General features: G+C 37.3%; 1 protein-coding gene across 1 annotated transcript; it reads left to right on the top strand.

Annotated features, from left to right (window-relative positions):
- Nucleotides 1-7,344: 7,344 nt before the first annotated feature.
- cited2 (Cbp/p300-interacting transactivator, with Glu/Asp-rich carboxy-terminal domain, 2) lies at nt 7,345-9,550 on the top strand. Its single transcript, XM_057352955.1, has 2 exons — nt 7,345-7,629; nt 7,930-9,550. Exon 2 carries the CDS (start codon nt 7,932-7,934, stop codon nt 8,622-8,624), a length of 693 nt encoding a protein of 230 aa, XP_057208938.1. The 5' UTR covers nt 7,345-7,629; nt 7,930-7,931; the 3' UTR covers nt 8,625-9,550.
- The last annotated feature ends 4,347 nt before the right edge of the window (nt 9,551-13,897 follow it).

Here is a 13,897-nt window from a genome sequence, read left to right on the forward strand (position 1 = left end):
CGGAGGACATTTTCAACAGGCAATGGCTAATAACGTGTTAGTGGCATTTGCTTCGCTAGCATTCTCACAACACCGAAGGTATGTTGTTAACACTCCATTATCCCTCTTGAAAATTAATGACGGGGGCTCAGCTGGACTGGTTTAGATACCGAAAGAAAGTGCTTGAAAATGCTGTCTGGGCAAATAATAAATAATAGGGGGAAGTTTTACTGTTGTTGTAGTAAACATCTGAATCTTCAAAATAAACATTTGGCCAAGAAGAAATTTCATGTATTTAGGCAGTTTTGTTTAAGTTACAATAATTGTTTTATTGGTTTATAAGAATGTCACAGACCCTTTTTACAGCTGTTAACATTGTCTCAGGTGAGCCAATCACAAGCTATCTGTGGAAACACACATCTTACATTATTAGGGCTACTTATGTGTTGAACTTAAGTGGTCAACCTGATCTTATAGGAATTCGTAACTTTTCTACGAGGTGGCTATTTCGTAAGAATTCGTACGATGTGAATTATGCAAAAACGTACGATTATTACAAAAAGGCAAAAAGGAAGCCCCTCCCCTAACCCCACCCCTAAATCTAACATCACTGGTGCAAAATTAAATCGTACTGAAACGTACATATAAGATCATACAAATTCATACGAATTAACCACCACGTAAAATAATTACGAATTCCCATAAGAATGTGCTTAGTTGTTACCGCATATTTTCAACCACAAAAAGTAAAAAGCATGATTCAGCTTTGTGTTGCTCCTAAATATATGTACATTTTATATATGAATACAATAAAATACATTTTATTCACTTATATACATATATTTAAATTTTGATGCTCATTGATACTTCACATGCATTGCCTTTTCCATAGTTTTCAACCCTTTTTGTCATACTTTCTTACTGTAAAGGATAGGATACACCTGAACAGATTATGATTATCATTTACATTACAAAGATTATTTACACTACAAATGTGATGTGGTCACATTCCACCGTTTTTTTAAACAGTCTGAGTGATCCTTCACTGTAGATGCATGTTAATACCCGGTGCCTTTCTCACTCTGTTCCCAAGCAGTTCATTTGATTGCAACAAAAGGAATTACAATGGTTACAGATTTACAACACTAATCTGCTCATATTCCAGTATTCATTCTCTAAATGATCTGCCAGTAAACCGAGAGCAGAAAATACTGTTACAGCCTAGCCTGAGGAAATCGCTGCGACGGAAAAATAACCAGTGACTCAAATAAGTAGTTCATGCAAATAAAAGCAGATAAGATCTATATTCAACATCAGACACTGGTATCTAAACTAAAACGGGCCGGTCTGACCTCAGAAACAAGAGGGAAATAACAACAACACTTGCAGCTACATAAATCAATGGGAACCTTGATGAACTGTGGAGGCGTAATTGTTGCAAAAGGTACCTCGTGCCTCAGCACTTTCTAACTGACTGAACTTATCTCACATCTGCCATGAGTCCACACTCCACTTAAAAGGCTAAATGAATTGATTTATGGTGACTTTGTCGAAAATTGGCACCAAAGTCTGTAAACATCCTGTCTTTCCATAATGAAACATATGAAGGGTTGAAAACCCGGTCTGTATTCCCACTGTGGGAATGCATGAAAATGGCAGTCTCATACGTATGCTTTTTCAGCCTCGGAGTGACGTGACGAATGAGACCTTCTGAATGGTCACTGTGCATCAACTAATGGTAATGTTTTTTTCAGATTCTGTGCAATGTGTACAAAATCTGAACGAGGTAACTGGTTCTTATGGGAATGCGTTCAATATAGATGCATGACTAAATGAAATGTGTGGTGTTGAAATGCATTCAGTTCCAGTAGAACTGCACTAGTTTTGAATAAATCAATACGCTCGAATGACGCTGTAGATGAATCATTTCTGAATATTGACAGATACGTCGAAGACCTGGCAAAGGCAATGCATGGCCTCCCCCTGTGTCATATGATCAGTCCTTTCTTTGATACAGACAAGCATGACATATAGTTTAATGGTTCATAATAACTGTGCAGCGGTCACATTTGTGCCAGGAAATCAGAGTGAACAGATTTGGGTAAAGGAGAAACTGGAGCACAGTTTAACATTGGAGAACAGCCCAAGAGAACGGACCATCTGTGGGATTTCTAGTGATGATTTGCTTATACAAAATTAACCTTCAACAAAATATTTGAAATGACCCTCTTGAAATGCCACAGTAGTTTTGAGATAAATGCATTCGCTTGCCTACTAAAAAAGTGTTCAAAAGCGCAATTTAATGACTTGAAAAATCAATGGCGGGTAACTTGATGATACTTATGACATATTCTTTTTAAGATTTCTCCAATTAGATATTGATGTAATGTTTGCTATGGGAAAAAAATTAAATACTGAAAAACACAGGAAGTGAAGAGGCCGACTTGACTTAAACAATATGTTTTGTCACATTGAAACTGAAACTGTGAAAGAAAGAAAGAAAGAAAGAAAGAAAGAAAGAAAGAAAGAAAGAAAGAAAGAAAGAAAGAAAGAAAGAAAGAAAGAAAGAAAGAAAGAGTATGTTAGGCAGGTTGATTCACACTTGATACAATAGAGTTGATGTTGACCCATAAAAATCACCTTAATTTGCCACTTTAGATTTTAATCTGCATGTTCCAACTACTGAATTCTGAAACACTGATACTGGGATTTGTTGCATAAATACCAAATATTTTTGTTTTCTTTTTCAATGATTTCATTTCTCTATTCATCAAACAAGAATGCCATCAACTGCTGGCCATATTGTATAAAGCAATATTTTTTCTCAGATTGCAGCTGACAAGGAGCTCTTGTTTGCTCTGACACAAATATAATAAATGATCAATGAATAATCACATTTTTTGACTAAACAGATTATTTCCCTCATTATAAAAAAAAAGAAAAACGATAACAGGATGTGTATTTACATACAATTACACCATCATTCATTGACCTTTTCATGATCTTAAAAACATTCTGCTTCATATGTTGGGTGAATGTTATGTAGAGAAAACACAATTACAAAATATTAATTTTTCATATTTAATATTTCATTACAAAATAAATATTTTATTTAAAAAATGTCTTAGACTAAAGAATTGTACCCACATAAGAATCCAGAATAGATAATGATTACTTCAGTACTGTTTAAAAAGTACTGGTTACTCAGTACTCGTTAAAAGTACAAAAAAAACGGTTGATAAAATTTCAAAAGTATGCAAATTCTAAGCAAAGGGTGGCTACTTTCAAAATATTAACATATAACATAGTTTCGGTGAACTTGATATCATTCTAAAATGTATAAATATATTATATATAAAAACAGTAAGTAACCCTGTTTTTTCTAGTATCAAGGCATCTGTGTTTTCACATGTAATGATAACTAAAAAGAAAACAGTGTGACTGAAAGTAAATCAGGAAGTCAGGTTAAAGGTCTTAGCCTTATTACTCAACCAACATAAAACCTTTAAGTTTACATAATGTTTCTAGGAGGACAAAAATATCAATATATTGTACTGGACATAGAGCATGACTGCTCACATGTGCAACACTTTGAGCAAGAAATGAAAACAACAGAGATGGAAAGTGATTCATGGCGTTTCCGAGATAAGGAACACACGGGTGCTACATGTGCTGCTGTTACGCTTGTGATCTATGCTCCCGTGCTTTCAGTTGAACCTGTCATTAAGCAACAGCGTGGTGAGTCTATTATTGACATTTCAGGATCTAAATTGGTATGGTGTAACTGTCCAGAGCGTAGCACCATGTGATCCGGGTGCAAATAGATCAACACCGGGTTACGCTCTTTGATGGCACATTACTTAACCAACTCATTTATTGGTGCTTTAAAACTCTTCTTTGGTTTACATCACGCTCTCACGTTTCATTCTCCACTGAAGGGTGGAAAAGACATTATTTTATTAACATCTTAAAACTCACTTAAACTTAACTTGCTGGAGTACAGCAGTGGCAACAATTTCCCTGTAATTTATTGGCCATAATAAAGCCGGTTCTCTAATATAAAATCATATGGCCCTTGACAGTTTACTATGCACAGAAGAGAGATTAAACGATATCATTTTTACACCACACAGAATTTAAGGTGGTGCTTTTTCTCAAAGGTGGAGAGAGTCAAATACATACAATAAACCACACGGAAGAATGTGAACTGACACACTGGCGCTTGCATTTGCCATCGAAACAAAAGCTCTCAAAGCAATTGGTGGGTTTCGAACATAAGGCTTAGCGGTTGCAAAGCTCATTAGCTAGTTTTCCTACTGAGGTTGATTCAGGCATGACTTTAGGATTAAACAACTTTGGAATGCTATTGTCTCAAAGCAGTCTCAAACACAGAAGGCACACTTGAATAGGGCCGGGTCCTTAGATGAGAACAGTCTACAGATAGGGATAACTTACTAACAGAATTAGGATAGCACCTCAAAGTTAATGAAGTATAGAATATTAATTTGTTCCCGGTTATGCTTTGATATACTGTACGTAGATATTTCATTATACATGGAGATCAGATTGTGAACTTAACATAACTTTCTCTCTTCTCATGTATAATTTTAGATGCCCCTTAAAAACAACCGGATCACCCCAGACTTCGTAACTATTTTACAAGGAGGCCAATTCATTTGAATTCGTACGATGTGAATCGTCAGCCTAATCTCGCAGGAATTTGTTACTATTTTTCGAAGTGGCTAATTTATATCAGTTCATATAATGTGAATCGTACAAAAAATGCCATACTGAAGCTCCTCCCCTAACCCCCACCCCTCAACCTAATGTCACTGGTGTGAAAGCAAATCGTACTAAAACGTACAAATGAGATTGTATACTTTTAGCTACTTTCTAAAATATTTACGAATTGTTGTGTTGGAATCGTACAAAAACCTGAAACCAACCTAAATCTCACAGGAATTTGTGTCATGGCTCTGCTTCATTTAGTCATGTTTTTCTTGGTCCTGTAGCAGAGCCATGACAAAGTCTTTGGTTATGTGTGGAGAGAAACATATTATTGTCCTTTTGACAATAATATGCGTTCTCTCCAGTGTCTCGTCATTGGCCCCGCCCCTCTCGTTTCCTTGTTATCTTTCCCTGAGTGTTTTATTACCCACACCTGCCCTGTGTCATTATCCCTCGTTTGTCTCTCCTTTAAAATGCCCTCTTGTTTCGTTGTCTTGTTGCTCGTGGATTACGTTGTGTATGGTGTTCTTGTCTCTATCCCAAGTCGAGTCGAGTCGAGTCAGGGTGAGTCTGTTATTTAGCGCTTGTCTAGTGTTGTTCTTTTACATTGTCTTAGTTATATTTGTCTTGTCGGTTTTGTATCTAGTGTTGTTTGGTTTGCCCCATCGTGGGTGTTTGTTTTGTGTTCCGTTTATTATTTATAATTAAAATCTTCCTTGTTAACCCCTTCACGCCTGCCTGCATTTGGGTTGTTTCTCGCCACGCCCTTTCCGTGACAATTTGTACAAGGCGGCTAATTTGTATGAATTCATGAGATGTAAATCGTACTAAAACATACGATTAATATAAAAAACAATACTGAAGCCCCACCCCTAAACCTAACCTCACTGGCGCAAAAGCAAATCGTACTAAAACAAGGCTAATTCATAATTAGCCACCTTGTGAAATAGTTACAAATTGCATGAGATTGTGTCGTCCTTATTGACATTTTATACAGAAAAATGTCTTTTTAAATTTTTCTAGAGAAAAAACACTTCCTGTAAAGTAATATAGAGTTGGTGACAGAGCGAGATAAATTGATTTTATAACTTGCAGTGCATTCAAGGTATACTGTTTATCAGTTGTGTGTTGCCTTGGACTCGAATCAATGACCTTAACCTACGAACTGTGCTACGAACAAAACTGTAACAAATGAATTTCTTCAATGATTTTACTTCTTGGCAGGCTTATTTGTTGTACAATCTCAGTACCACCCAACAGAATCGGTTAGTGCATTCAATGCAATCCTCCAATCAAATCAATTGTACTTTTCCAAGCATCAGAAAACACTGTAAGAGACCGAATGTGTATTCCTTTGTATTGCTAGTGAAATTCTCTCTCTCTTGTCAGCCATTCAATGACACATACAACCCCCACAGCTACTGAATACTTTGCTCAGTTAGAACAAAAACACACGAGCATCTGTAGATCGTCACAGTGTGATCTAATGTAATGACCGTGTTAATGGCCCAATTGATGTAATGATCATATCAACCAATGGCATTGCGGTTTCTGTAAACAAATATACATAATAATTGAACTGGAATGGCTCCTACTTGGAGTTGAGATATTTTCAATGCAAGAAGCTGTAATTGTTTACAGTTAATTTGTAACTGACACTATCACCGGGTTGTTGAATGAAACAGGTGTTATTTTCATGTTTTTTAACCGAACATGTTTGCTTACCCCAGAGTCTATCACTGGTCCATTTATCAGGGCAGCTGTTATTTATCAAGACTCAGAATGGGTTCATGTGTTGAAGTAACTACCATAAATAATAAATTGTCTTGCCAATTGAGTGAAATGTCAAATTTGTCATTGACTTTCACTGGAACAGTTTTAAAATAGAAAGAACACTCTACGCATTTGACAGATGACTGCGAGGCAGATACAAATTTTACATCCTTCTAATTTGTGGTTTCTTAAAATGATTTTTAGAGATCAAACTCACTGTCACCCATTTCTCAGCAGGCATATTGGATAAGACATGCAGAACGTCAAGATTATAGTTGGCACACACTCAGTCTTATCAACACTCCTGGGAATTTAATTGCTGCTCATTTTTGCTTGTTTCTTTTTTGAACTTAAATTACTCTGAGTAAAACATTGTCTAGCCTAAGTTAGTGCTCCTGTAGCTCATTCGGTAAAGCGTTACATCATGTTCAATAAATGGCATGTTTGTAAAGTTTATCCCCAAGTTGTTTAAGTATCACTATTATCATAAGTATATGCATTATAAGTATGGCTATGTTAACTAGAGTATCGCAATAATAACATAGGTTAACCATAATATTTGTAAAGCTGTGGTAATATAAATGGTTATCAATCTGCAAATAAATAAACCAACACTTTTAATTCAAGAAACCCGTGGTTAATTTCCCCAAGGGATATGCATGTGCACTACAATGTAAAACGAAATCAAGGTAACTTAATGGTAACGTGATGTTCGTCCACGCTCATTCCTTTAAAAACATGTGAAACGTGATTCCGTGTTTTGCCTACTCTTCCCTTGAACAGAAATAGCTGCAATGAGGTAATACGTGCAGCGGTGTTGCTTCGTGCGCGCGGAAGGGGATCGGTGGCGCGCTTCAGCTCCACGTTTCGCACGAGCCCGGATCCAGACTTTAGTCTAGTCACATTGAAGCTTTGCTTCGCTCCGCCCCCGGCTTGTTTGTATATGAGCGGTGACCGAAAAGCGTGAAGCAGTTTTTCGTGATGTTCCTGATGCGGAGGTTGGAGTTGTATGTGGTCTGCGTTTGGATAGCGTACGCTTTTTGTTGACTCGGATTAGGAAGGATTGTAATATCTTCAATCTCTGGGATTGTCAATTACTTTTTGCTGTTGCCGACTGCGGTGCGACGCACTCGGCGGATTCAAACAGAGGTAAAGGTTACAAAGTTTGGGATCTTTATGGACGATCACGGCGTGCAACCTGATAAAGCTACGAAAATCAAATGCTTGTTTTTAATCGTAAATGTGAATCTATTTAACGTTGAGCGATTAGATCAGTTTACCAGGCTGCGTTTTCGTGTTGCACTTTCTTTGCGCAACTAAATGTGAAATATTGTCACCACAATCCAAATCCTTTCGCTATTTTGAAGTTAGATTGTTACTCGTTGTTTGCACGCCATGCTTGTGCGTTAGGTCCGATTGTTTTAAATAATTGAATGAACTGTTTTTCAGGAATGGTAGACCGCATGATGGCAATGAACCATGGACGCTTCCCAGATGCTGGTAATGGTCTCCAGCATCAGCACTCGTCCGCGCGCAGGATGGGAATGGGACAGTTTTCCAACGCGCTTCAACAGCAACCACATCAGCAGCAACAGCAGTACGTCATGATGGGAGACCACATGCATTACGCGGGAGGGAATGTAAACACGAACCACGCGATCCGACATTCTGGGAATAATATAAACGGAGGGATCCCCAATGGCAACTTGCCTGCCCGCTTTAACTCCCAGTTTGTTGGAACCGCTGCAAGCAACCAAGCGCAGCAGCTGGCTGCGAGCATGCAGCTGCAAAAGCTAAACACACCTTACTACGCACACCACACGCATCCTTCCCATCATCACCATTACATGCATGAACTGCACCCAGCCGGTCACCAGTTAAACGGGACAGGACAACAGTACAGAGACGGTAACGTTAAGCAGAACGCTGGCGTGCCTCTGTCTGGCCACCACATGCCTGCAGCAATACTGCCCCCCAACGTTATCGACACGGATTTTATTGACGAGGAGGTCTTGATGTCACTGGTGATAGAAATGGGCTTGGACAGAATAAAGGAACTGCCAGAGCTGTGGCTGGGACAGAACGAATTTGATTTTATGACAGACTTTGTTTGTAAGCAACAGCCCAGCCGAGTGAGTTGTTAGTATCACTTAATAGTACCTTTTTGGTTCTTTCTTTTTTTGTCTGCTTTTTTCCCTATTTCCTCAGATCAGATAAACCCACAATACACAGCATTCATGGAAGTAAATTGTTCCACGAAGTAAACTTTTATCGTCTGTCTGTGTGTAGTTATGTAAGATGGGTTTGGTTTTGCATGAGGATTGTTCGGACACCTGAGAGTCATCCTATGCATAAGCAGGGCCTGGAGAGAGAAGCAAAGGAACCCTGGAGATATCCGTTTAGTTTTAGTGTAGCAAAGTAAACAGACTAAAGTTCCTCTACATGTATGTTTTGCTCACGAGAGACCTCCAGTGCTATCAGATGTCAGTGAATGCATATTCTAAATAATGTCGGTGGTGATGTGACATGATTGTAGATAATAGTGTGTAATTGTCTCAATCAGCAATGTACTATAGACTTTAGTGGCCATATTTACCAGATTCCTGTGCTGCTCGTAGATTCACTGAATTTTGAGCGGATGCTTCAAGGTGTTCTTCTCTCCACCCACGTTGCCTCCATGATGCTTGTGTGTCTATCGAACATCTATTGAAGTGACATGAATGTGTGTGTATGTGCATTTGCGGGCTACTTCATATGCTTAATCGAATACAAAAACGTAGGGGGACATCTATGGAAAAGTCCAGGGAAAACATCTCAACAATGAATGTCATAGCCTGGAATATTTGGGAAGGAACGGACTGTGGAGAAGTATCCCAACACAGAAGATTTTCATCTTCAATAGTTTCCAGAAATGATAGACCACTGTGCTTATTATAGTATGCGGTACATGGCAATACTACTGTGTTGAGGCTTTCTAGGAAAGTTTTACAGTATTTTTGTATATTTTTAGAAGAAAATGTTAATTTATTATATTTTAATTTGCAAACATGAATAAAGCACCAGAGGCTCATTACTGAAGTCAATGCCCGTTCTTTTGGAGGTCGGTATCGTTTAGGATTGCCAATTATGTGCGAGTCATGTAATTACTTCAATTAAGAGTTCTGATCTTTTCAGCACAATAGAAGATAGTTTGTTTTACGTCACAATTGTTTCGTGTGCGATAATAATTGAGCAAACTAATAAACTAAATTTGATTAGATGGATTTGTGGCAACATTTTATTTTCATTTAAGCTTGTATATTTAACTTAAGCCTAATCACTTATTTTAGTAGAATAGTAAAATGGTTGCAGTTCTTGTATCTTGTAAAAATATATCCTTGGGAATTTGTTGTGATCAGTGAACATTTGAACAAAGTGAATTATAAAAGGCCGCTTGGAGACCCCAAAGGGCCACTTGGAGAGTACAAATACATTTTTTGATTTGGAGGACATTACAGAGATAATTCAATCCAAAATTAAATGTCACTATTTATTCATCATTTATTCACATACCTGTGTATGAATATTTATTATTTGAAGCACAAAAGAAGATATTTTGAGAAATGAAATCAATAGGGGACCAGTGTTGTGTGGTTATCAACATTCTTCAAAATATATTTTATTTTATTATAAAAAGCTCACTGAAGAAGTGCATTTAAATGCAGACCAAGCACTGGGTAAAGTGTCCTTCACTGCATGAATAAAATAGGTATCATTCAGCTGAGTTTGTCCTGCAGAGAAATTGAAGCTGCTGGGGCTGACAGGGCCTTCAGCTTATTATTGCCAAGTATATTCTACAAACCATCAGTGAAGACTCTGACACTACCGAGCATTAGCATAATTATGCGTTCAAGTTACAGAAGTGAGAATTAAAAACCTACCCCATTCCTCCAAGAAAAAAACTGTTTAACCATGATACAAATGTTCTCACAAAGTTATATTTAATGCAAATATGAGAATGCAAATGACGATCGAATTCAGTGCTTTAAACTCTCAGCATCATCAGCAGAACTCATTAAGTGTCTTAGGGAAGTTTTAATCATGATGAGATGTATGTATTTATCTGTGCTGCAATAGCGAGTTTCTGTTTTTAACATCCTTGGAATGAGTTGGTTGGAGTGGTCTGCAGCAAAAACGGAAACCTTTCAAAACAGTGGTCTCGCATAGATTTCCTGCAATCCAGATTCCAAATCTCAATCTCTGTTGATCCTGTTGGATTTCTAATTTGATTTTCCTAAAAGTTGATACACTTTTGTTCAAATGATGTCACTTTAATTCTAGTTTTATGGCTTTCCTATGGTGTGAATGCAATCTTAAATGGCAGAAACCAACAGGATATCCACAACCTCCAGATTCCCTCAAAAATGTAATGCAAACCCTCAGGTAAACACCCTGAGACAAACTGCGTGTGCTTGATGGCTTTCTAAAATTCCTTCATTCATTTATTCCTGCACTGGCAATTATTCAAGGCTACCATTATGTATCCATTACAGTGAGTTAATTTGAAAAGAATTTTAAACACAGCATATATCAATAATTGAGGCTAATAAAAGGAAATGTCAAACGACTCCCCGGTGAGTGCTTCAGAGAATCTGCGAGCACATGCTCTTTCTCAACGTCTGTCGTCCTTCAAGTTTCGGCAGAGCTTCAAATTCTGCCAGTTCATTCAAAATGAGGTAAAAAAGATAGGGATGGAAATTAAAACCATCTTATTTGCAAAGATGAAAATAACATTTACAGAGTTGGGCTGAGATAAGTAAGAATGGTAATTACAGAAACTCAAATACAAATACTGGAAGCTCGAATGATCCAGTAAATATATGTCTTCAATAAGAAATCAGTGTACGGGAAACAATTTGACTGTGTCAAATATACTCTACTAACAATTTTAATGAACAGTTGCATTCAATTAATGATCCAGAGCAAATAAATTGAAGCCACTATACATAAATCACACTGATGGAAATATCCATCCCACTTAACCATAAAAAGATCACTGCGTAGTGTATGCCAGAAAAAAGGCAACTGCTAAATGACACTGATCTCGATCATGTGCTGACATTGTTTAATTTACTGAGTGAGATGCATTACAGCAAACCATCAGTGGAGGTTCTGCCATGCAGAGGATCAGATGTGAGTTTCACAGAGGCGTGTTTTTACAGCTTAATGCACCACAGACGCTGTCATTCCATTACATGAAAGAGCCTTGGTCACTTACGTGGAAACTATGAACATAACCGTTAGCATGACATGGTACTGAGTCAGTCTGTGATGAGACAGAGGTATTTTTCAAATAAAAACATTGCCATATGCTGTGTTTGATGTCTTCCTCAGAGATATAATTATTAATTTTGCTTGAAGAAATATAAGCAGTCATGTTTGATAATAATTCATTAAAGGGATAGTTCATCTAAAGATGAAAATTCTGTCATCATTTATTCACCCTCAGATTGTTCCAAACCCATATACATTTCTTTTTTCTGCTTAACACAAAGGAAGATATTTGGAAGAATGTCAGTAACCAAACAGATCTCATCCCCCATTGACTCCCATAGCCTATTTATTTTCCCTATGGTGGTAAATGGGGGATGAGATCTGTTTCGTTACTCTCCCTTAAACTGCATTTTACTTTTCCCGAACTAAAAAAAGCTTATATTTCCTACTTTTGTTTACAAGAAAAGAATTTCTTTAATTATTTGTTTGTTTATATATACACTGTAAATATATATTTTATATAGACTTTTATTTTTCTATGTTATTTATTTATTGTGTAAAATGATCCACAAAAGGTAGCCAGATCGGGGTTGGAATGGAGAAAAAATATATAAATTGTTTGTACTGACAGCATACGGAGCTAATCTAAACTTTAACCTAAGTGTACACAGTAATCTCACATTTGTTACCTTTAAGAGAGTTTCAATAGAGATTCACAATGTCACACTCACATTTGCTAAAAACCATAAAAGATTTTATCCAAACTCATCAAATTATTCAAAGCCTAAATTATCTGAGCTATCCAATTTTATAACACTGTAATCCACTTAATGCTTGTCAATAATTGTCTAATCTGTGTTTATTTTCATGTCGAAAGGGAAGAAATAAAACAAAATAAAACTCTCCATCAAGTCTCCAGAGCTATAGTCGGTTTCAGCAGCAACAACATAAACAAACGTTATGTGGCCCAAACTTAACGTCCGGTAGACCTCCGCAAACAATCAATAACTGTCGAGTATGTTGAGTTTTAATATAATTCAATACAATTAATTTGCAATAAAAGATTAATATTAATATGAATAAAAATAAAATAAAGTGTTATATTATAACCAAACACAGACCGGAAGTTAACTTCGGTCATTGCATGCGTCCAATGAAACTGTCTATAACCGAGCAATCTCTGAGCAATAAAAATTGCCTCTGGGAATTAACAGTCTCAAATACAAAGGGCAAATGCCAGACTGGGAAAGTGGTCTTTTCCCGCTCAGATCTGGTTTCTGTACATTACCAGAGAGGACAGGCTAAGACCGGGTGCAAACAGCATTAAAGTCAACACAGGGGGATGTTATAATTGCCTTCACTGTAGGAAAAGTATTGTGCTCATCCCCAACAGTTAGTTCAAAACCCCCCGTGCATTCCAATCTCTGTTAGTGTGAATCCAGACACTTCCAGCCGTACCTCCTCTGCATGGCAAGGAGAAAACAAACAAGTCAGTGACATACAATGTCAGGAGAGCTGGTGGAGTGTGCCTTGAGAACGTGAGGAGAAATCTGCGCTGTTACCTTATGCTACATGTATATTTGACACATCTCCCCATCAACCGCTGCTCCATGCCTTCCCCTTGAATAAAACACAAGCTGCAATATGAAGCTGTCGATATTCACACTCCTCAGAGATCTGTGTTCTGCCTGCTTTTTTAAAAAGACACTTTGTGCACTTCACTCACATGGTTGCCGCGATTCATTTAAATGAAGCTGAATTCTGTTGTTTTACATTGTAAATTGCAAGATAAGTGATGAGTCATTACAAATCAAAGACAATGTATACTACTATGCATCCAAACCCTAGAATCAATCTATAGTTGCTATCTATATAGCAAATTATTCCTAACCACACAGGTTGCGATTTAAAAAGCAAAAAATGACAGATGTTTCAGAATCTCTCCTTATCAACCATTAAATACGATGTGTGGCAGAGCAAATCAGACACAGGATATGTGGACATTGCTGCCTGTGGAACACAATCCAATGATCAGAATGCTTTTGACAGCACCTGGAGAGAAAATAGAGGAAGACAGGAGGAGATGTGGACAGATCTGACTTAATTTGACTGCATGAGTCAGCAGCTGATTTAGAGGAGCCAAAAATATATAAATAAGCACAAT

This window comes from Triplophysa rosa, linkage group LG15, assembly GCF_024868665.1.
Source record: "Triplophysa rosa linkage group LG15, Trosa_1v2, whole genome shotgun sequence".
NCBI lineage: Eukaryota > Metazoa > Chordata > Actinopteri > Cypriniformes > Nemacheilidae > Triplophysa > Triplophysa rosa.